We start from the raw sequence: 26,082 nt of genomic DNA, 5'->3' as shown, positions 1-26,082 counted from the left end.
TGAACTTCTTGAGTAATACTGTGTCTGTAATTTACAATTTACGTAGTCCAGTTCATTGTCAAACATGAATTATTCTAGTTCCTGCGAAAAGTGTATTATCAAAATAAAATGTGTATGAAATTTCATAAAAATCGTACCAACAGTTGTGACGTTATCGTGTGGAAAGTGTCGTTTGGAGTAAAAGGGGTGGAGTTGAAAAAAATTGGGTTATTTTTCAAATTTCAAACCATAAATGAAGATCAAACTATATACTATCTCTCAGCTGTATAATGGTTCACTATTTGCAAAAGTTACCTTAAAAATCAAGCTCGAAAGGGTGACTACCACCCTTGAAAAGAAGCTTGGCTCATTAATCGCGGGAAGGGAATGCCCGAGCGCATTACACAGTACAAGCTGGATGCTTTGATGGGGGAGGGTAGGCGTAAGGAGCTAGAAGGAGGCTGAGAGAGTGAGAAGGAGAAAGAGAGCAAGAGGGAGAGAGGGAGAGAAGTTTATTGATTTGCTTTCTCACCGTGAGTTTTTTCTGTCCCCTTTCCATTTCGTGCTCCTGTCGCAGTTTTACTTGTCGTAGTTAGACGGAAGTCGGACGTAACCACCGTGTGTACAAATCTGCCTTCAGACGAAGCAGAATACAAAAAAATGCCTGGAATCTTGAGGGTCAGAAATCGAAAAATATTTTAGATCGCAACATGCAAGTTGTAATATCGGAAATTTGAACCGAGTACAGCTTTGACTGCAGTGGGATAAATGGCACTGTGCAATACTATGCAAATTTTCGAAAACATCTGATTTAGGGTTTTCCGGTGGTGAATTTTGGAAATAACATTAAACACTACAAAACAATTATGAAAAGATTCCATATCATCGTTTGTGGAATTGATTTTGTACGTCAGGCAAAATTATTAGCGGCCAATAATTGTGAAGAATTTGTATTAATGATCAATTACCAATAGGGCAAAGCTTTAGTATAAAAATAAAAATAACACGATTTTGAACGACAAAAAAACGCCGTCTTTATGATTGTCAATTGAAGGATACGTGAGAAAATACCAACTTGAGAGTGGTTTGATTTATTTTTTTTTTAATTCAAACTTCGAAGAAAAAGTAACGCATTAAATATTGTTTTGTTTATTCCAATGTCCTTTGATACGTCCAATTTTATTTTATGGCCACAATTGCAATGTACACGAAGAAATCAACTAAATACAGAAAATGAAGTATTTCTTCAATAACTTCGATTCAAATTATGATAAAAGGTCAAAAATCATTTCTCATCAATATAAAGTGGTCAACCGAACGAAAGTTCGGTTTCTTCACAGAAAAAGAATAATTCTTTGGATTCACATGAACGGTAATTACACCGACAGCTTGAGTTTTGACGTAGGGTTACAGAAATTTTGGCCTTTCACAAGTTCAAAGAACTTTCGGTCGCGATATTTGAACACCAATCGTTGGTCCAAATCGGTTAATGCTCAACGAGGGCGACAAGTTCAGATGCTCGACTTATCGTTTCTCGTCGGGCTGAACGCGGTTGGAATATATTTTGCGCAGGACGCATTTTTGTCTATATATAAACAACGACACGCAGGGATATCGTATAAATTCGTATACTTGCGGAAAACATCACCGACTCATGGCTCGTTATTTTTAATGAGTCGGAAATGAAAATGTAATCCGAAAAGAGTCACTGTTGTACTCTGCATTAGCTCCGTGTTTCAAAGCAACGTTTTTCTGCAGGAACGTCACGTTTCCACGCTTTGACATGCCACCCTTTGCTGCATATCGACGCCCAACTATTATATTCAGAAAACATATTTTTAACATCTCTGCGCTCTTGCATTTCGAAGAAACATCTTCATGGAGAGAAAGGAATTTTTTAACAAACGAAATAGATTTGTTGGAGTCCATTCTCTTTGATCTAGTATCCCTTACTTGTTGCAAATATGATGATTTCAATTCAACAATTTCAATTTAGTTACTTTGTCGAAATGATTTAGTCTAGCGAATTCCTTGATTCAACAAAAGCCTTTCCTGTCGCGATCGAATGAAGTATTGATTCGAGTGAACCTTTTGATGTGTTTCCGAAATTGAGTCACTAAATATCATTTCATTTGAAGTTTATGTATTGTTCCTGCAAGTTGCATGTTCGTTGATAGAAACAATCAGATACTTGAAATAAAATAAGTACATACATGAATATAGGCAACAAAAATTTTACATCGATTGAATGTCATACTAACTGGAGCTTGTTTGGCGCAACTGGTTGAATCACTTGCACTAATTGGTTCACGAGGTAGAAGAAACATCACGTGTTCTGAAACACGTAGAGAAGACATTCGTTGTAAACATCCGTATATACTAGTACTATAAACGGCCGATAGGTGGCGAACTCTCTCGCTACGAAAATGGCTTCGGAAATAGTTATATCAACGGGTAGTCTCGATGGAAGTTAGATACGGAAAATTTAAAAGTTTGTCCTAAGACCTGTGACAAACGAAGAATGTACATTACTAAGTTTCGACGTATAGTATCATTCGAAGCATACGCGTTTTGTGTGGTTAAATAACTAAAAAGATTTTTGTAACGACAAATTTAATTACCTGTTTAAACCATTGAACTCTTGATTTAACAAAACGTGGATTAGAAGCTTAATTTTGTTACAAGTACTTTGCCCGACAAAAATATTTGGTTGAATTGAGTAGTGAAACTTTTTTGGGATCGTGGGAGAAACATTCATTTTTTTCGCAATTTACTAAAATTTCAACATTTGCATGTGGCGTATATTAAGTTGAAAATTATTGTGGATTCACGTAACTGTAGCGCGGAATTTTTTTTTTTGGATCAAAACTATGTAATACGTTTTTGAAACATCTTTTTGATGTTTTTAATAGGTGAAAGAATGTTTTGGTTTCTGAATATTTTTTAATGGTCACCTGGTAGTATAAGGTTATAGATATTTGTTTAGAGTATAACGTAAAAGATCATTTCTTCTAAATAATTTTAAAACAGTTAAGTTTATTAGACTCAATCTTAATTATGAAGTATCTATAGTGTGAATTTTCAATCATGATTTTATACTTTTGTTTGTTCATTTTTGATTCTTACGGCAAGTGCAATTTCCAAAATCACATCATAGATTAAACTTTTTCAATAATAATGTTCCCTTTTTAGAAAAGAAGTTCGTAATTAAAATTTCTGCAATCGTGTTACTCGGATCTTTATTATAGGTCAACACTTTATAGCTACTGAAACCGTATGAAAATGAATTTTTACATATAATTAACTTTCAAACGGAGGCTCATGAGTAGTAGATTATTAATGAACCACAAATTTCATTCAATGTACTCTCTTGTAGAGAATTTAACTTTATCCAAAATGATTTTCGGATCAAGTCCATTTGATCTAATACGGATGAATAATAACAACTTAAATAAAAATGACATCTTGCCATGTTATTCGAATGCAAAATCTCCGAATCCCGAGAGCGATCCTCGAAAATTCGATTTAAGAGATATCCTTCCGTGAAGATATCTTTCACAATTTCATTTAAGGCATATCCTTTCATTAGGATTTGTTTTTTACTACAAACAAGAGCAAAAAAAATGTTACTTCTAAACGAAACACCGTAATGTTTACAAATATGCATTGCAGATCCCTCTCAAAACTGCATTACATACTAACAATAAGTATTTTCAAATGAATACCGTTCGCTGCATTTGTCCTGTCTTACCGCTGCCGTTGACGGTCGGTAAGAAATCAATAATGGTTAGTTATATAAGTTTTAAAACTTTCAAACTTGGCTGACGAATAATTTCCCTCCTCTGCGTTCCGATAGTAGATCCAATTCGTTTTTGAGACAGTGAACATATCGCACAAACGAGAAAGTGATAACGTCACGTTCTACATTATCGATTCTGGTAGTTATGTCAGTAAGACAGGGCAGTTGGAAACTTATTCTAACCTTTAAGTGACACACAGTTGACGCATATTTCACTTATTACCGGTAAAAACGAATTCAACTAATCGGAGACCGCTGAAGACGGCGTATTTGAATCCAATAGCTGACTTCTTGGCAAACATACGATCACGAATGTCCACTGGGTCGTAAATTTACATTTGACCAGTGTACAAGTCGACTGTAGATTGACTTATCAAAAGAAGGTCGAGCGAAACTTTGAAATGTCGATAATTACCATATTATTTGATTCCATTACATTCGATATAGCGAATTGTATGTGTGATCTAATTTTTTTTTGGGGGGGGGGGGGGTGTATGTATGATATATGGTTGGTACTGCTTCGACTTTTTGTTTATTTACAGTTATTACCACATCTCTGGCTAAGTAACAGTTTTTTTTTACTTCCTGCCAACTCTAAGTCCAATTTTTTATCTGTCGATATTGCGCCGAATTAATTTTGTCAAACTGCGTAGTCAAATTTTCGAGCACTGTGCTACGTAGAAATACATGTAGATTAGGTTCTTTCAAAATATAAGAAAATTTGATTTTCCAACGGGATACAACTGGAATAGTCCGTATGGATAGAAAAAACAGTTGTGTCATAAAATGAGGGTTTTAGGTTGAGTGGAAGATTAGGCTTATTTGATTTTCGCTTTTTTTTTACATTCTTTAAATTAATGAAGAATAATGAACAGTACAGTTCTTCTATACTGACACAATCAAAATATGAACTTTTAATTTAGGAAAATAAGATTTCCGTCCGATATCTCGTTATGTTATGGATTCTGAACCTTGGGTTGAATATGAATTTCAAAAGAGATATAACACGTGAACTGACACAGCTTGTTGCCTCGTGAATTCAAAAAAAAAGAAATGTAAAAAAAATCAACTAAATCCAATCATCCACTCAACCTAAAATGCTCATCTTGTAACAGAATCTTTTTTCTATACAAACTAACTACATGTAGGTAGTTGGAAAGTCTTTTTTTTCTATTTCAAAATAAATATAAGTACTGCACAGCACGAATTAACAGCTTTCAACATATAGGTATAAAACATAAATCGTACATCAGGAAGAGCTAGGAAGAGACGATGTTTTCAACTGAATTACGTAGTTTGTCATGTGTCTTACTGTTCAGTAGTTGATATGGTACGTTATCTCGATAATTCGGTTCGAAGCAAAGCTTTACAAACGAACGTAAAGAGAAAACGCATAAATGCAATTAATCCGGAGGCTGAAGATTTCCCCCGGGTATATAGCGAGGAGAAAAATTCCCGGAGAATAACGTACGCTCTGCACTTTGATCGAAATGAATTTACTGTTTATCTTTGCCCTTGGCCCAGCAATGGCCAGAGGGGTTCCTTTTTTCCCGTTCAGAGTATACCCGATCCATGCTAACTCTTAAGTTGTTGGTGGTTGTTTTCCTTTTCGAAAACAGTTTACGATAATCATTCGGTCTTCGTTGCGCCGTGGAGCCACTGTGGCACTAGATATAACTTCAGATCAACTCTGTTGGTATACTGCACCCATAGAACGTATCAAAACTAGGAGTGTGCAAATAGTGATCAAATGGAACCTAACCGAACAATGAAATTCGATAATGTCCTAAGAATTCGAAAGTTACAGCCTTTGAAAATCATGGAATGCTATATTTTACGCTAAATACAACAATATCACGAGTAGTGGCTACCATGTGGTCAATTGACGGCTCATCTTGGCATGTACTCGGCAGTGTCAACAAACATTTATAGCGTCTAGGTGGTAGGAAGCTATGCAAGCCTTCTGATTTTCTATCGGTTTTGAAATTACGGATAGATTGTGATAGCGTTTATAACCTAAGTGGCAGCAAACTTGCATAAAATGACGTTATATTGCTGTAAAGTAATTGCTACCACGCCACTGGGAATTCTGGTACCTGGCTGGTGTATCTAAACCCTAAAAATATTGCACAGCAATAAATATAGTCGCTTGGCAGCCATCTTGGAGTCAAATACTGGATCTAAACATGGAAACAAACCACCTTGTCGCCTACAGATAGGCAACCGAACGTTAGCTACATTTATTTGGTGAATCTGGACTGTGGAGTATGAGTATACACGGTGTGCCCAGAACTCATGGGACACGCTCCTTTCTTCGAGATCAAAGCCTTTAAGTGAGATGTGTACCAACTGTCCAAAAAAATCCCTATATTGTTAGGGAATTATTTTTCTAGCGAACGCTACCCTGCTCGGTAATGCTATCGTGTATAGTTGTGATGTTAGTTATTTAAAGTCCCGCTCATTTTTCCCCACGCAAATTCATCGTCACGAAAATTAATCACCACCGATCTAGGGTATTCTGGCACCGTTGGTACACATTTTACTTAAGTTCACTTCAGCGCGAGAGAGGAACGTTTTTGGAGAAAGACGCTACGTAGCTTTCCAGAGTGCTAACTCACGAACGAAAAGTAACGCCCGGCTGCCTATCTGTAGGCGGCGAGGCTGCTTGTTTCTCCGTTTAGGCCCGGTATGTTGGACATCGTTGCCTACTGCATGGAAAGTAAAAACTGCCAAACGTCCATAGGGTGATACCATCGGTCAGCGATCTGAATACTGTGTATCAGGTTGTCAACTCTGCTATATTCAGTTGACACATGGCGTGTCTGGAGTACAGGACTTGCTAGTTATACTAGCATAAATTCTATCCGGTGCCATGTGGCAGCAGTGTAAGATGGAACCATGTAACGAGCTGACATTCGATGCACACTTTGAGGTAATATAGACTAATATGTGGTTGCTACTGGCAAAGAACTACCAAGAATCTACTATCGCCATGTGCAAAGAACCATATTGCAGTCATTTGGTAGCCAGGTTGTTATTGAATTTCGATTTTTACTGTGCATTGTCGATACTAGAGTCATGTTAATGCCACATGCATGCAATATTCCATGGTATGTAGAGTAGCTATGTAAAATGTTATCGGGGATTCCTTTACCATTTATTCATTGAACAATACATTTAACTCCTCTGGCCTAATTGCGATTTGATTATTGGTTAACGAGATGAGTATAATTCGGTTTTCTAAAAAATATCACTATTTCATTCCTGTCAAATCATTTGCGTACTTCTAATAAAAACGCATAAGGTGCACATGCTGAAGGCATTGTTTCCATTTTTACTCGTATTGTATCTTTTATACTCCCAGTTCCGCATAGTAGGCATAGGGGGCGCAGAATTCACTCTACGAACCATTCGTAGGAGCTGGTAGGGTAATGCGAATGAATCTCATGGGGCAGACCCATTATCAACGAATCAGCTATATAGCCGAGGAAGAGAGTTACCCTATCAATTTTTTCATAAGAGTCTCGCTCCACATTCATCGCCACCGGGTATATTTACCTTGCGTACAAACTCCGACTCGCAGCATCGATCGGCTGCTATTCCTGTAGAAATTTTGATCCGTGACTAAACGTAGTGCGACTATTTTCTCTATAGCCTTACTTTGAACGATTGCACTTCTTTCTATCCTCGGATAACAAGATTCACACGAGAAAAAACATCGTTTGAATGATATCCATTCAAAGGTATACATATAGTGAATAATTGTACTTGTAGAATGTTACCAAAGTGAAGATCGATCTAAAATCTGTGCTGAGGACGATCCTTACAAGTAATTAAATCGTCGTAAAAAATGGCTTTTACACTTTTTCATTACCTTTCGATCACACCTTCGGAAAATCTTGGCACGAACTTGTTATGCGCGGGATCGGTAAGGTCTCACGTGCACTAATGATGCGAGCGAATTGTGTGTCATTCAGAAATAAAATATGAAAAGAGCAACGGCGGCTGGAGACTTGCATTTTGAATGGCAAGCTTATTGTTTCGATTTTAATTATCTCCGCAACTCGTTTAAAAGCAGTGCACGTTGAAGAAATTTTTTTTTTTTTTGATATCTGATAAAAACGCGTTCTACATATGCGTGTATCTCAACTACTTGAAGGTACATTTTACTGATCAACAACTGTTTTATTTCCTACGTTTGGCCGATTCCTCATTCTATTCAATCGCGGGTCGTGATAGCAATGCCGATTGGTAAAGCGTACAGTTAAGTTGCCAAAATGTAGGTGAATTCTGGTAAAATGTACCGTTACAAGGCATTTTCATGAAATAAACCGGTATATCCAATGTTAAATATTGTAAAATATGATATGTTGGTACCCTCCGACGACTGGTCTATGATACAAACACTGTTGGTCACGTGTCATAAACACGGGGTTGCCTCGTCAATAGTTCAGCTGTATTAGAGGATATTGAAGTTCGTAACACAATAGAAACGATCGCGGTGCAAGTCGTGGTTCTCAACGTCGAATGTCTACAAAAAACTATGTACCCTTAAATCGCGGGTCCACTGCGAGATTCGAAAGTTCTCATACATAGCTTTGACGTTCATCCAAGAAGGTCCCTCAAAAAGAACACGCAAAGCACTCTCGCGGTGAGACGTACACTTGGCTAATTCGAACCTGAGTCTTTCGAATGCAATTGCTTATCAACATTTAGCTTCTAAGTCCAGATGTACTGCAATACTTAGGAAACAGAAATAGTCACAAAATGCGAATCGTTGTAATATTATTTGCAGAACGGCTGAACTTTAAGGCCTAACTTTACGGCCTAACTTTGAAGATTTATATTGGGAGTATGGAAAAAGGAATAGCATTTTTTTTCAGAGACTTTATTTAACTCAAATTGAAGGATGAAAGAAAATTATTATTATTATTTTTTTTTAAATGTAAAACAGCGTTGTGAGAGCCAATCTTTGAAATCGCATTTTTTTCTAAATTCCTCACGTGGGGATGGATTTCTCGTAAAGTATGACAGCTGGAATGAAAAACCATGAATTTTATAATCTATATACTATTGCCTACGGGACTGCGTAGGGTTTTTTTTTAATCAAATTTTGTACATATGGTGCAGTTTTGAAAAAAGGAATCGATTTTTGACCAAAAAATAAGCAGTAAATATTTGATTAAAAAATCAGTTTACACCAAATAAAAAAACGGCTGCGAAATTTCATAGAGAATGTAATTGTGTAGTTACTGTAAAAATTTTAAATCGATCCATTTTAGTAGTTATACTTGACTATTGTTCTGAAATAATATCATTGGACGGGGAAGATAAATATCAATACGTTAAATGTATATCTGTAGGTTGAACAGAGTAACGGATGAAGTAATTTATAAAGAAAATCAAGGAATGAGTAAGTCAAGTTTGGGAATGGAAATAATCACACAAAAGATGCCGCATTAAAGTGTACCTAACAGAATGCTCTCATAGTATGTCAGATTTAATTATATGAGACACGACGATGGGAACCGAAAACACTTATTATTAATATAAATATATATTATGATCATCAAGGTGTTTAATGACGCAACAATATTTACTTCTGCTCCCGTGAAGAATTTATTTCGAACAGCAGATTTGAACATTTTTCTTTGAATATTAGATATGGATTATAGATGAATAGTTACGGTTTGCTATACATAAAACAGTTTTCACAGAAATCTAACAATACAATCAAACAATACAACAACGCGAGTTACCTCGTGAAACAAACAATTCATGTCCATAAAATTATTGTCTAGAGAACACATTATGCTTTGTTAATTATTTGACAGATCCTACCATGTAGGATTAATAGTTCAGCTGGCTAAGTTACACGTAACTGTTTCAGAAACGATCAGAATGAGAATCATTGTGATACTTGATAGAAATCGTCATTTCAGGGTATTATCACATCGTCTTTTCATTACTCAAGAAAGTTAGAAATCGTTATAATTCGCCATGTTCGTCACGTGGCGTTTTAACGCTATGAGGTTATAAATCAAGGCTTCTGAAAAAGGGGATATCGCATTTATCATATCTATTATTCGAATGTAAAGTTCTGTAAATTTGAGATTGTTTAAACGAGGCATTTACGAAACCATTGTGCCACAGACCCGAAGATGTAAAGTTTGATTTGGATTACAAAAATTAATTTTGAACTGAAACCAATACATCATGTCTATCATCTTTGGTTGATGATAAGTAAAAAAGAGAGTGTACAAAAAGAGAAAATTGAAGTTTGTACCATAGAATGGCACCATTGACTGGTTGTCAATCCGTTTCCAAGTAGACTACATGCTAATGCATATCGACCCAACTATTTTCTAGAAAACGTTTTAAAGGTGGTAGATGGCCCCGGTGTTACACCGCGTCGCTAATGGCTAGCAAATTGATATCCCTATATATGTATAAGCAGAAAACTCGTTTCACATTGTGTGACACTAATCTTTGCCTGCCTCTTACCACCGGTGGCTTGTTCCAATTTGTGTGAGGAACAGTCGCGTTCTTTGCACCTGTGCTTCATATCGAATATCGACATAATAAAATTGTCTGTCGCTGTATTGTTTCCTACAGGACGTCTTCGAAGGCAATGAATAAGGCAGGAAATTATATAGATTGTCCATAAAATCAGTTGAGTTGGATATTTTTATTGGTAGAAGAATTTGTACGTGAAATCTGATTACAGGTGGATAGATTGAGTTTGTTTTTCGAAATTCAAGCAGTCTCTAATTCTGATTTTGGTTCTCGTTTGTTTGAGAAAATAATGAGCCTATTTTTTTAAACATTGATACTTTTTTTATAGAGTGATTTTGACTTTCGAAACTGCCAGATTCTGGAATTTATTATTCGATATACTTGCACTTGTCCATTGTGAAAATTTGATATGTCTGCTCCACGAGTGAAGACTCTAAGAGTGAAGTCGATTTTCTTCTAGTTCACAGACTCGTCTCCCACTAATCCTGCTCAAGATTGACAAGACAATAGAGTGTCCCGGAGGCTATATGGGTGAAATTTGACAGCTCGTAATGAGTCAGTGAACATACACGTCACTTTATATCGATTTGAAGTGATGATAAAATTACGCAGGCCAGTATAGAACAATTGCACATTTTGTATTTTCTGAAAATTTGAAAACTTGCGTTCCTTTTATCACCCCGAACTGATAGAAGTAAATTTCGTGCAAGAGACTTGACAATGAAATGACAAAGTAGTTTTTTCCAGTTCTTAAAAAAAAAAGAGTATTTATCAAAATATGATACTTGTATTATTAGCTACAAAGATCTCTCTAAAAATGAATAAAGTTTCTTCGTTCGAATTAATAAAGTTTCTTATTCTGAGAAAATACATGATTTGTTGATGAAATTTGGTTTTATTTGTTTGAAGTAGAAAAGTTTCTTCAAATTGAATTAACTCCGTTTGATATGTGACTCAATTACTAATGGGATGATATGCAACAAAAAATCTACTTGCTTTCAGAACTTCGTTTTTCTAGGTGTAGCTTTGCTCGATTTCTCTGTACGGCGACTGATTTCACCTAAAAGCCTACAATTTTCTTCAAAGTCATATAAAAATTTTATGCTCATAATTAATATCGATGCAATGTTCTAGAATAAAATATTTCACCACGCCAACATGACGAAAAAATGTCTTTCGTGGAAAATATTCTTTTGAATGAAATGAGAAAATTTCGATAAAAAAGAATACTTGAACCATTTCGAATAGATTCAAAAGTATGCATCGATATCTACGATTTCGTTTATAATGCTAGTGTTTTCTATTTTTATGTTTTCACATAGATCTTTGTAGCTTACGAATAAAGTGACTCGATAAATACTCAGTGTAACTGTTGATATGGCAACAGTTTAGTTCGATCGCAATATTTTATTATTTAAATATGACTTTTGACATCGAAATATTATGTTACGTGACAAGGGACAAAAGTTGGCAATTGCAAAGATTGTGAGGTTTGCACTTGCCCGATAAAAATACTTTTTCTATTTTTTCTTAAAATTCATCTGTAATAGAACTGAAATATCATTGAAAAAAATCCAAGCTGCAATTCATAGAAGTAAATAATCATTTTTTCTTCGATGGCTAATAGAGTTGAAGCGCTAAAATTTACTAAAAAACAGACAAAAAATTCCTTCCACTCTGAATCTCGATGAAAATGTTTTATTTCGAAAACGAAATGTTTTTTTCTTGGTCCGTAAGAATCAATTTGGGGTTTTTTGACATGGGTTTAAAAACCCATGTCGGAAATATGAGTGATTAAAAAACTTTGAACATTTTTTTGGAAGGTGTTCAGCGAACGGAATAATATTGGAAAAATTATTGATGAAATTAAAAAGTTTTATGGTTATTATGATTAACCGTTTACTGTGCTGACGTGGAATTTCCTCATAAGAATTGCAGGAGAATCGATTATTTGATGCCCGATGTCCGGGTAAAAATTGGTACAATAGCCCAGTGCAGAAATAATGGCAGATTAGGAAACTGAAAAATCTATTGATTCTTGAAGAGTGATAAAAACTTCATCTTTTTTTTTCACTATCTTTCAACTCCAAGACATAATAACCTTGGGGGGGCGGGGTTGAGGTTCCGAATTGAAAATTGAAAAGTTCCGAGAGTGCCTAATTCCAAATTATTTGGTAGCGAAATTTGAAGTACAAAAATTCAACGTTGACAAAACAATAAAGTTTTGAATGGTTGGCAACGCTACGGAACAAAGTTCCGGAATGCAAGATTCCGAAAATTCAAGTTACGATAGAATGAAGTTCCGAAAAGTATCGTTTCGATAGAGTAAAATTCGGAAAATTAAAATGTACTCACACAGTGTAGTTTACTTAACGAGTCGGTGTAAAAAATGGGAAAAACCGAAAATTGAAATGACCAGAACAACGAAGATAGAAAAACCAAAAATCTAAAACAAAGAAAGATGAAAGTGGAAAAAATTTCACCAAGCCAGAAATTAACGGATCTAAAAGTTTTCAATTATTCGGAATTTCGAAGTTTCAGATTTTAAAATTTTCTCATTTCCGCACTTTCGGAAATTTGACTTGTCAGAGTTACACCCTTTCGGAACTTTGCGTCTCGAGTTTTGAACCATTCGAAACTTTAATGTGTTATCAAAGTTTATCTTCTTCACTTCAAGTTTCGCCACAAAAAAAAAAAAATCGGACTTTTGCGCTTTCGGAATTTTCCAAATTCGAAACTTTAACCCCACCCTTACCTTCAGCGAGGAGGGGTGTTTGAGAATTCAGGTATATGTATACATACATAATTATTATTAAACATTTAATTGCCTCCCTTGTGTCTATCGCTGACAACAAGGGCTCATAGTAGCATCCCAAGGAGCGAAGCTCTTGTCCAATCAGCATCGTCCTTCGAGTTCTCCAGAAAGCTTTCTTTTCACCGGCACGTCGTCGAAGCTCAGGGGCGAGAAGAAGGGATGGAAAGGGAGATATTGTAAAGGGATACTCCTGAGCCGTGAAGTGCCGAATAACTAATTTGAAATTCAGCATTGGCACCTTATTTCGTGGCGCACGGACGAGCTTTCTCTTATTTCCTGAGAATTTCCCGTGCACCAGCAGTAGCGATCTTTTTTGTCCCCTCGCTGCCTCACGATCCGTCCAATAACGCGGATCCGTGATATAACTGATGTGATTTAAGCGAGCGAAGTTTGCAAAATTTTCGACACGGTACGCTACTCGCTGGATCCACCAAGGAACTTTATAATATTCTTTGTTGTCACGTACTTTTGGGTTATAGCGATACTATCGATTCATAATTGCATTTACGGATCGACGTTATTCGCATATTTTCATCGTCGAGGGTTACAATGCGATACAAGCTTTAATCTGAACAAAGAAATTAACAGAAATAAGAAAATATTGTGTTTGGTTAGATTTTTTTTTTGCAGGATTTTTCAAAATTAATCAATGATACGTCACAGAAAAATGTTTAATAACCACGATTACGTCGAAATTATTGAGAAAATCAAAATCTGGTATCCCATTCCCGTTTTCGTCTAGGAATCATCGAATGACAATCCAAAAAAAAAAAACATCTAGGAGCTTAATAATTTGCATTATATTTTTGAAAAATGGTTGCAAAAAAATGGAAATTTTTTTTTTATATTGTTCTTGAGGTGAAGATTTTCATGTGTCGCAACTTTTGTTTTTTCTTTCGAAATAGTCGAGTTCACAGGCTGGGCAATTTGGCATGAAACCCTCCGTGAATGAGCGTCAAGCAGAGACGCTGTTGGCACAGCTCGAAAAAATCTGATCTCATGATTGATCGCGTGAACCAGGCGAGAAATACGACACGATGTTAATCATCTCGAGCTATATCGGCACGATCGGACACTTTTTTTTAAGTTAAAGAAGAAAGTGCGTATGGAAAAAAATCATTCAGAACGAAATCTAGCACTTAAAAAAATGGAGATGATTAATGTAAAAATGGTGTAATCGTTATAACGCAAATTTCACATTTTCAATTTTCAAAAACTATCGTTATATCGAATAACGTTTGTGTATAAGGTTGTTGACAATGTTCACGGCACAACCGCACACGTAAAAGATTGGAAGATAACTCAAAATCAACTAATTTCAAAATAAACAAATACTAAGTATATACACTGTTAAAAAAATTTCACCAAACGCAATGTCTCAGCAGATCCACTTTATATTTGTGTTACTTTTAACACTTCACTTAGTGAATATAACACAAATTTTTGTGATTCTAACATTTAAATCGTCATATCAACATTTAACTTGTAATTTTCACTTTCTTTTTCACTTGGTAATTCATTAAAAAAAACAGTTAAATCAACCCATAATCAATTTAAATGGTTGTCCTCGGAATTCAAATTTTGTCCATTTCAATTACTTCAGATTGTGAATTTAACAAAAAAAAAAAATCATCACTCAAACGCATTTAATGATATCTACTACTTGACCCTAAAAGTTTTCACAGAGAATTGAATTTTTGTTAACAAATTAATAGTTTAGCCACTAAAAATATTTGAATATGAATTTATGTAAAATTGCTTTCTGAAACGAGGCTTATAGCTTATCAACCGTTTGAGTTTCAACGTATAATCTCAGAGATTTAATAGTATAGTGATTAGTTTTTCTCTGGAATTTTAAACTTTTTTTGTGCATCCTTTTAACTTCTTTTGTCTATACAGAAAATTGGCTAAACTGCATCTCAGCAATTTTTCATTCTAACGCATGAATCAGAATCAGGTAAGCTTGAACCTTTAGCATAAACAATGGCTTCAGATTTTGGAGAATTATAGAATCACTCGTTTCATCATTTCTATATACGGTAATGAGCTTCGCTGGAGAGTTTAATTAAAATAAATCTGATACTTATTTGTGCAACTTGTGCGATTATATGTATGGGAGATCGGGGCATGACGAACCCCATCGAAAAATTTCACAAATTTGTTATTTAATAACTGCGTCCTTTAATTCTACCTGTATTGAATAAATCATTAATTATCCATCAATATGTATGACAAAAAAAAATTACACTCCGGAGCAAATGACCGTCATCTAAAATATAATTTTTGAGAGAAATTTTTTTTTGCGAGGATCCTAAAAGAATGTTGCATTTTTTTAGTCAACACATAATAAACAAACCTTGATTAATACCTCAATATCAGAAAGAGAAATTTTTTTCTCAGATCTCCCCTGTTATGTCACAAGAAAATTAAAATCTATTTTCATTGTCATTAAATTTTATGGACTGCGAGTACCTCCACACCTACTTATCGTATACTATGCCTACTATTGAATTATTAAATCACCCATAAGTATTCTAAATCAATACTATACAGTGTGAAAAATCAACTGATAATATAGGATTCAATGTTACTTTGAGAAGTTCTGACTTTGAAACGTCCATAAATTTTCTTTTTCAATATCAAAACCGATTTCTCAACTAGTGTTGCCCAATGGATAATGTAAATTGTATCCTGGAAAGCGATTCACTAGGTTACTTCGTATTGGATGATTTGAATATTACTATTTTTTAATTTCTTGCAACTAAAATTATTGACATAAGAATGGTCCAATTTGCTGTCGTGCATATCAATAGTTATAAAGTTGAGTTTAAAAATTACTACTTTTCAAATTTCGGCTCAAGTAATTAAATAGTTATATCATATACGATGAGAAATGGAAACATTCAATTCTCATAACGGTGATAAATTACGATTTCATGATAATTTACTGAACGAAGCACCGACGAAATATTTTTGGTTCCGTTACAGGTATATCTCTAGTTTATAATCGTAGTCAATTTCAACGTAAAAATGTTACTAGCACGGTAGCCAGAGTGACCAAGATGAAATTTAGCGCCTACTTTAAACCCCCTTCGAAGGAAAACTTTCGGTATAAAACTCATCGTATATTACAACTTCAGAACTAGTGAATCGATGTTGATTTTTTTAGGGTTCCATACTTCAAAAGAGGGTAACGAAATTCTCATAGGATCACTTCGTCGTCCGTCCGTCTGTCCGATTGTTAAAACCCTTTTTTCTCAGTAACGAATAGAGGTATCGAGTTAAAATTAAGATCAAATACTAAAGTTTACGGTCCATTCGATATGAAAAAAAATCAAACTTCTGAGTCAACGCAATCAAAAGATGCGGCCGTTTGTCACATATTTTCACCAAATCAAAACCCATCGGGTACTTCCCATTGACCTGGAATATTGAAATTTAGAAAGAAACAAAGTTCCACAGCATAAGTGAGTGAGAAAATTCTAAAATAGTTAATTTATAATTATATAACGTAAAATAAGTAATCAACTTTGTACGGAATCCTCAGGGCGCGAGTCAAATTTCTGCAAATCCTATTTTTTTGATACAATTTTTTCCTACTGCACAAGAGCAGTAAAAATGTGGGAACGTGTTCGCAATAATAATATCCACTCTAATTTTTTTCACCATCGATTATACACACTGTCATTACTTTCGTTGTACAAACTTTCTCCTTGACGTTTGTCAAGCACGAATGAGTCGACGAGAAAGTCGAAGAAAAAAGATAATTACGTATAAGAATGAAAAAACGCCAACATATGCCATACCTGTCACGTGACGTAAGGTGTTTACTTTCCACGCGCTGCATAAACACAGAATCTTTCATAACTTGCGAATGGTAAGTTCGGCAAGTGAAAAATGAGGATAACATCCTCTATTATCATTCCTCATGCGACTATTACTACAAGCAGGTTAGATCACGTGTCACCCTGTAAATGGGGGAAAAAATTGTCGAGCCAGCAGTGTAATCGCTGAAAAAAAGATCTGGAATACACGCTTCAGAGATCAATGATACAACGTTTCGAAAAATCGCAGCAAAACTCAGTGTGTCAAAGTGCTTTCGGATATCGAATCGCTTCGCGATGACCAGCTGCACGCCGGCGGCCATCTTCCAACCGAACTACGCGTATTGCACAAAGGGTATAGATATCGAATAACATATGCGTATTAGACGGAAATGCGAACTCTGCAGCGTTATACTTACCTGCCTACCTACAATATATGAAACAATATTCGCCTGCCGCAAGGGTGCGTCGGTCGCAACCACAAGTTAGGTTAGGTTAGCTGGGCAAAATGCAGTGGAACTCGGCCTTAGAGGTTATATTGCACCGAGCGCGGGCGAGAGCTTAAAGACAGTTGGAAAAAAGCGAAGAAGGGGTTGTGCCACGCGTAGAGCTTCAGACGAGGGCGCAAGCTCGCCCTCGACAAAGTCCTCCCACTCCTCAGTCGAAGGGCGGAGCTTTCAACCAAGCCAATACATATTCTGTCTGCCGTGTTCAGTCCTTTCTCGGCCGAAGCACGTAGCGTGACGCGCAGTGGTTTCTGGAACAACTAGGTATAGTGGTTCTGCTCACATAGCCCGCCACTTTGATTTTGCATTACCTAGTTGACAGTATCCTCCTGCAGTTTTCCTTAGTTCTCAGGATTTCGTTTGATTTTTCCTTTATTTCCAACGTTTTTTATTCGTCATCTTTTCACCAAAGTGAAAACAAAAACCGAAATTAATTATCACCCCAAAAACACCGCCGAAATGTTTAAAAATGGATTTGATCAATTTTTCAAAATAATAATTGGATTAAACCATTTTATTATTACTAAAAATTTTGTGCTACTACAATTAAGCTGAGACACAATCGTCACCTGCATCGGTGTTTTGTTGGCAGGCTCGACCTATTTGCTTCTGATCGTTTACGTCCAACAGTTTCACAGTGTCTACAAAAATATTAGAGAAAAGAGAAGTTATGACGTACAAATTGTAATCTTATCAACCATTATTTATTCGCGTTATTGTAACAATTGGCAACGATAATTAAACGCAAAAAAACGTGTAAAATCTTTTTCAGCAATTAATATGAGAAACCTGTTTGGCTTTATGAAATTCACAACAATGTTTTGGCCACAGAACACCGATTGCTGTGAGATACCTAATCCAGAGAAATGGTAGAATAACTTCCATCATCAACGTTCAGATAAGATGTATAATAATTCGTGAGGATGAGTATAATAAAAATCTGGATACATCCGGCTGTGAACATGAAAGTAAAAATGAATAAAACCGACTAAAATAGTACCAAAAAAAAAAAAAAAAGAAAAAAAAAATGAAAAAACCAATTCAATGGTAACAAATGTGTGACTTTTTCGATTACAGATCGATGTAAGTGCGCGGGTAAGCCTCGTGTGTGTGCGTGCACCATCAACGGGAACGGGATCAGAGTCTGGTAGTGGTAGTGGCGGAGAACTGGAGAACAGAAAATGGAGGCGACGGGGTTGCGCGTCACTTCTGCCCTTATATTTTGCGTTTTCTTCATACCGGACTTGGGTGAGTACCTATAATTTGGTTATGAAAAATTTGTCTTACATTGGAATTATGATCTCATAACTCCGAACATCCAAAAACAAGCCGCACGGCGTTACGATTTTTTTGACCTTTGTGTTTTTCCAATACATCTTCGTGAATCAACTGACCCAAAAATGTCAGAACCATACCGAGTTTTGTGTGTAGTGTAAATAAGGCTGGTCCTTTAGAATCTGGTGCAAGACGTATCCCACTGACATGACTTGATAAACATCAGAAATGTAATTTTCAATTGGAAATAGTGAAGTTATTAGCAATTTCAGGGATAACACTCGATGTAAGTTTTTCTAAAACTACCGTAATATTGGTTATCCATTCTTCGTGAATTATGATAATACGCATTTTGTTTGCAAGTGGAAAATACGCACAGGATCACTTGCAATGTTTTACGTTATAGTGCTTTTTCGAGTAACTGAATTAATAATCCAAAGTTGAGTTAATGTCCGAAAACTTTCAACCCATTTTTTACGAACATATTTATAACAGAATAGACATAGAAAAAAAGGACATAATGCGACTACACTAAAATTGTTGATAGCTCCACATTCTCAGTTCCAATTTGTGGATATAAGCATAGCTTCCACTGCACCTTCGAAATTCTGAATTATCACTTTGATATCGATGCTCTTGTGATCCGATTCTACGTCCGACCTGAATTTGGATTCACTGAAAGTTCACTGGTTGTTATATCAGAACCTTACCAACGTAAAACAATTACTGTTACTGCATTCTGAGCTCATTTTTATTAATATCTTCTTCCTCTTCTTCTTCTTTTCCATCATAATTATCGTCACCACTGCCGTGACATGTGCCAAAATATATTCGCACTCTCAGACGTCTCTGACTAAGTCTCAGATAGTACATCCGTGAAGTGAAAGCACTTAACAACAACTGTATCATGTACTATCACATGCAATCTCACGATTTTTCAAGTTGTTGTTCAGACATGCGTTAAAGATTAGATGCAGACATCGTAGTCCAGCATATTAACGTCGAAATGGTAAGGAGGCTGTGTTGTTGATTCATGGGTATGAAAGCGTCATTTTTCGGCTAATTTTCCGCATAAAGTTATCTCAGGGCATTTGAAAACTTCAACTTGTGCACAAATATGATGTTGTGATTGTGTTAATGGCGATCAAAAGGACAAAACATACACACCGGGAACTTGTTACCCTTTCATTTCCTCACTCGCAACTGGATCAAATACACTGCAGCCTCTATATCGAGACCATTAGAACGACTAATAGTTTCCGCCAAGTTTCCGATAGCTGATGCAACGTCGACTATTACCCTGGGGATCCAGGCTCGTCGCCTCCTATTTTAGATGAATGCAAACTTACCAACTACTCCGGAACGTCTGTGACGTCGAGATTAGAAGGCAGATGAATTAGGACCAGTTATCCTTCTTCATTTCTCTCTCTATCTCCCATTTTTTTTAAGTATTGATCTATAGACGTCAGGACAGATGTGAGCATTCTTTTTCAGGCTAGATTTATTAATATATATAATAAGAAGTTTCAATTTTATCTCCATAGTCTTTTGGTGCCGTAAAGAGTATCTAAACACTTACACAAGACAGAATTTCCGGGTGGTCAAGGTACGAATTGACGATTTTCGTGAAAGGGGTTTAAATTTTTCTTCCAAACCTTGACAACATCGTATTATAGATTCATGGTATCGTTTAAGAATGAGCTATCACAATACTGTGACGATTTAATTATTTTTCACTTGATATGAACCATTTTCATGCCGGACGCAACGTATCTTGTGACAGTAAATATAACCTAGAAATTGGTAGTGAACGCTTACTTTAAAACTTAACTGACAGACAGACTCAATCAGTAAAATTTGTAATAGTCTACATTCTACATCATCTCTCATAGCTGGAAGCAGGACACTTGCACTCTTTGATTCTGAAATGATTCAAGCCATATATCTATGACTATGTACACTGTACTCGATATAGTTTTGCTCTCATGTCTCTATCATTTCCTCACTGCAGCCGGTACAGGATCTTACGACCATGCTGCAGGTATAATAATATTGTATAGCGGGTCTCGGCATCAGTTAGGCAATCGCAATGAAGTCCCTGCAATGGAAAGAGCCATGGTCTAACTTTTTTCACGTCAATAAGAACTTCACCCATCATTTCCCCCATTCACCCATTTTCATCCATCGTTCGTGTTCCTCATACTGACCTAACTGACCTAGGATAGAACGTTACACTGATGCGGCGTGTTCAATGTATAACTGCAGACCCGAGACCCAGAGATCATGTGTAAGACTCTACCTTATCGTCTGCACGCCTGACCGATCCCATCACTTTCCAACGGAAGCCTCTGCTCGGCACGTCTTGTAGAGATTATACTCGTGTACCAACACACGAGTTGGTTTTTGATCAATCAAATTAATGCTCGGTGATGATAAAAAAACATTCTTCGGAAGCCTGAACGCGATGAACACTCATCACTTGTAAACTCAAGAATACTTTTACTTCATGTTTTAAACACTTTCTGATGACTAGCAATACGCTATCAGATTTTCAAATGTGAATAACCCTCGAAATCGCTTGTTCTCGAAAAATCTTGGGAACTGGCTCAAAGCAGTACCGACGTTTTCGTGGGTTTGTTGTTAGTCGCAGTCATGATACTTTACTATCACGTGATCCCCATTATGTAATCATTGTATCATTGTACATAATTGAGTTTGCTGTTATACGATTATCTTTCGAATCTAACATCAAAGATGAGTATTTTTCATCCAGTAAAGACCATCCATCCTGATTATTGAAAGTTTATCACCCGAAAAACCTGTTTAAGAGTTTTTTCAAGGATGGTACCAGTTAAAGCTGGATCAATATTAAGTAACCCTTTGATGAATAGTAAGACTTGCATAGTGTTTTTCTTCCATACAAATATGTAAGCACTGCACGTTTTCGTCAAAAAGAATTAAATGCAGCCAAGATTCTGATGTTAGAGCCGATGTGAAACCAGAAGAGTAGCTACCATTCATGTGGTTAACAACTTGTGTTTATACGCTATCTCCAAAGTATTAAGCTGCAATTTCAGGAATATATTCCGAAAGTAAAAATGAGGACTCAAACCAATATAAATAAATTACAAAGCTAAGTCTCGGTAGCCCATATGTTCCTTGAGCAATACTCCATTTTCGTTCTGATCATAGAAGAAAACAGTGAGAAGGAAGATTGAAAAGGAAAGTAAACTCGACCTGGACACCTGAATCTATCTATCCATCTATCTATCTATCTATCTATTGTGAAGTCTGGTCAAATGAGATTATGAATCATATAAAATAATCATCATCACCACATAGGTTACACACTCACGTCCCTTGGCAGTTATAGTACTGCCCCTTCTCAGACGTGGATCTGATACCAGGCACAAACTAAACTCGGTATTAGTTGGGTTCAAGTAGGGAATATTGTTTCTGCAGATCCTCGAACTCAAATTGTGCACATTTAGCAGCTTATCGGGCTTACAGTTGGATCCCAGCTTCTGGGGGGTCCTTATGAAAACATTGCAGCAGGGGCTTACAACGGGACGCTATGACGAGAAGGCACAGTGGTCTGAAGCTAGGATAATCGATACCCACTTACGGATCGGCTTAAAAAATAAATTCACGAGGGATCTATCAAAATATGGTATATTCTTGTCTGTACTTGCATGCAGGTTATTAGAATAAATGACGACGCTGTACTGATAAGTCGATGCTTTCAATCTACGTCACTATCTCTCTCTTTTTTCACTCTTGAATTATATCGATCGTTTTTGGTTCGTAGTCTACACTCTTTTCTATGCACGTAGCAAAGAAACGGCGGCAAACAAAGATATCCGTAGAAAATAGGTCTTTACAGAAATTCGTTGAACCTTTGGAAAAATCTCTTTGATCGCAGTGAATCCAGTCAGTTCGTTCAACTTTGCAACTCTATTATTCTTATTTCCTTCGTTCTATGACCGTATCGATGAGGCTGGTCATTATTGTGTACCTATTCAAGTTCTTTGCGATTTCTCTCTTTTTGCTAACTCAACTCAGAGGTTTCCAGTATCCAGTCTTCAGTATCTGCACTAAAGACCGGCTACGTATCAATCATCTTTTTATTCCTTCGGTTACTTTAACGAAGAGAAACGAAAGTCGCATTGGATAATGGAAACAGTAATTGTAAGATGAAATACACAAGGAAGAAACGACGAGTCATTGCATATGGATTCAACTATGCTGCAATTGAAATTCAAAATGATTTGTCTTGATAACAAATTTTCTGCAACGTTACAGACGAACAATTTTGTTCAACCGGAATTTTCATAAATGACCAAAAAGCTACAAAATAATGTTTGAAAATTTTTGTTTCAAAAACTTTTTCAGTGAATTTTAGTATTTTTCGACATAATGCTAAATTCGTGTGAAAAATTTCTTTTACATGAACTTCTGTTATCACCTGCAGTATAGATATCTAGCTGAAGAACTCTTTCCAATCTCCAAGATCGCACGTTTTGATACCAATTATTACAAAATACAGGAAATATTAATTTGAAATATTCGTGAAATAAAAATCACTGCCGTTTGTGCCGGCAGTTGTGGTGTCTCGAAGGAGACACGAGGTAGTTCTATCAGTGAATTTGACGTGTTACATCGCTTATTTCTGTTATCTACACAGCTACATTCCATGGTTGCAAAAAGGTAAAGTCGGGACGTTCGATTTCAGTGCCTAAAAAGAAAACTCGAGCTGTTGTGATCGACGGGAACCCGAGGGAGTCGAACTCATCGGGTGTTGCGAAATGGAAGTAATCCCGCTTACTCGGAATGGTAGAAAATACTTCAGCCACTTGTAGTCCTCTAATATAGATATACGTCCATGTACCTACACTTGATGGATACCATACATAAGGTACAGCTGGTATACGCATGTATATCTACCATGTGCACAGACACTGCATACTCACACGCAGGAATCATGGCTGCCTTGCGGAATAGATCTGGAAAGTGGAAAGTATAATGCCTGTGCTAAGAGGATCATGTCCTTGTTCGACATGGTCCCATCTCCAAGCGTAATGCGTTTTTGTGCAGAACAACTCCCACCCCTTTTCGATCTTCTCGATTCGAATTTCAGGTGAGGGTTTCCACCCTATAGATCAGAGTATTTTAATAGACAAACCATTTTCTGTTTTTTTGACTGAGTGCAAATTCGAGATTTGAGGTTAAGGACAATATTGACGAAAATTCAAGAATTTTCAAATCAATGGTATTTTGGAATTCAAAAGTCATATATCAACAAAAAACACTTATAGTCTACTGGATTAGTTTTCATACTGGATTTTTTACAGATAAAAAGTTTTACAAAACGAATTTGGAAAAGAATAATTGTTATTTCGATTACTTTGAAATTTTCGAATTTTTGTTCTACAAAATTTTTCCAGGGAAGACGGGACGATCTTTAATGATTCGGAAGCTGCAATGTTTTTAGAGTGTGAAAATGTGATCATTTATTTTTGAGAACTTCGGATGGTAGATGTCTTGTTGTCAGTATCGTCATTTGTTGGATATTTTTCAACTAGTGCGGTATGGATTTTTTATTAATGAGTGGATTCGATTTCAATTAATCGGAAATGAGGCCTGCTGTTTCGTATAATCGTATCTACTGGTCGAATTAATCAAATTCATTCAACCAATTGTAGGGTAAAGTCGGGATAGATGCCCCACCTAACGGAGATGTATTTTAAAAAAACACATATTTTATGAAAAAATCTTTTTATTGCACAAAGTTACTTTATAAAGCTTTGGTAATATTTGGACACGAACACAATTTTTTTTTTCGACTCAATCATAATGAGAATTGCGATAAATGAACATAATGTTTTGGCCATCTCACCCCAAGGGTATGGGTGAGATGCCTCACGTATGTGGGTGAGATGCCCCACAAGGGAGAGATGGCCTCTTTGTGTAATTTACGTGAAAAATGAATAAAAACAATGTTTCATTTACGTGTTACACCTTTTTGAGCTCGCTTTTCTTTTTTTCCACATTTATTGCACCTATCAAAATACATCGTACAGTTTTCATGCATCCAGTTTTCACAACCAATGCACTGCAACCAGTCTACCTTCTCTTTTGTATCGCGGTAATTTTCAAGACATTCGATACAGTAATCTTCATAAGAATTCAGAGAATCAGACGATTTTTCTTCAGAATCGCTTTCGTCTAGTGGGATTTTTTCTTTTTTTTTCACACTTTCTTTACTTTTCGATATTTTCTGCCGTTTCTGGGCTTTATTTTTGGCAACCTTAGTTTCGTTTTTCACGGGATTTATTTTTATTTTCTTCATTTTGGTACTGCAGTCACTTGAAGAATCTGACAATTCTGCATCAAAATCGCTTTCATCCACAAAAAAATTTCGTTCGGTGATTCTTGTTGTAGTTGCCCGCGTTTTTATTTTCAATCCTTTTTTTTCTTTGACAGGCTTATTTCCGGCGTTTTTGTTTTCTTTTTCCTGAAGCTTCATTCGTTTTTTATCTATTGCAGTCGGCGTGGTCAGGAGTGCTGCGGACTGTTTGCGTTTTTTATTTAACGGCAGGGGGATTTTTGGTATTGGGCGGATTTCCATCAAGTGTTTTGTCGGTGTTTCTGGTTCGTTTTGGGCTTTAGGGAAAGCCAAGGGGGCTGCTTTCAGTCCAGATACAGGGCTAAGAATGCTGGATGGTCCCGCAGTAGGTTCGACCTCTGATCCACTTTCTTTCACTGTTGAAATCGATTCAAAATCGGGTTCGAGACGATTATCGGTACGTTTGGAAACATCAGAGATTGCGAAAAAATGATCAGGTATCGCTGTTCTATCAAACGGATAAATTCCCGTTGCTCGAAACCCAGAAATTCCTGTCTGAACAGAAGTTGCTTTGATCCACGCTGTTCCAATAAGTGATCCTGCTTGCAGTCTGGTTATTCTTCTGTCCTGATGATGCAGCATCCAATTTGCGGTTGCTTGTTTAAAATAATCTTTTAGTGGCTTGAAAAAAGCTCTGTCTAAAGGCTGTAAGGCTTGAGTAGTATGGCTAGGTAAGCACAGAAGGAGTATGTCGTTAGCATCCGCAAACTCGAGCATATCCAATGCATTGGAGTGGGATACATGTCCATCCAGTATCAGAAGAACCTTTCCTGGGACTTTTCTTGGCAAAAAATGATCTTTCAACCAAGTTAAAAAAAGTTCGGAGTTAATGTACGACGATTTCTGGTTCATATAAACTTTGGATCCTGGAGGTAGTCCATCAGAGAATTCTGGTTTCTGCCGTTTGCCCTTCATAATTATCACTGGAGGAAGGAAAGTACCTTCCGCGTTGCAACATGCAA

At 36.3% G+C, this 26,082-nt stretch overlaps 1 protein-coding gene across 2 annotated transcripts in view; it reads left to right on the top strand.

The window, feature by feature from the left end:
• LOC124408141 (protein Skeletor, isoforms B/C) overlaps positions 1-26,082 on the top strand; it is a 91,211-nt gene that overhangs the window by 3,242 nt on the left and 61,887 nt on the right. Inside the window, exons 1-2 of one of the 2 annotated variants that reach the window (XM_046884873.1) lie at positions 17,655-17,703; positions 18,517-18,687. In XM_046884873.1, the coding sequence (XP_046740829.1) occupies positions 18,621-18,687 (67 nt within the window). In that variant the 5' untranslated portion in view covers positions 17,655-17,703; positions 18,517-18,620. Of the gene's footprint in view, positions 1-17,654; positions 17,704-18,516; positions 18,688-26,082 lie in introns of those variants that run through there. The other variant, XM_046884882.1, reaches the window with a different exon arrangement.

Source organism: Diprion similis, chromosome 1 (genome assembly GCF_021155765.1).
Source record: "Diprion similis isolate iyDipSimi1 chromosome 1, iyDipSimi1.1, whole genome shotgun sequence".
In the NCBI taxonomy this organism is placed as follows: Eukaryota; Metazoa; Arthropoda; class Insecta; order Hymenoptera; family Diprionidae; genus Diprion; species Diprion similis.
Note: the sequence above shows the minus strand (reverse complement) of the source record. Positions and strands in the feature narration are given on the sequence as shown.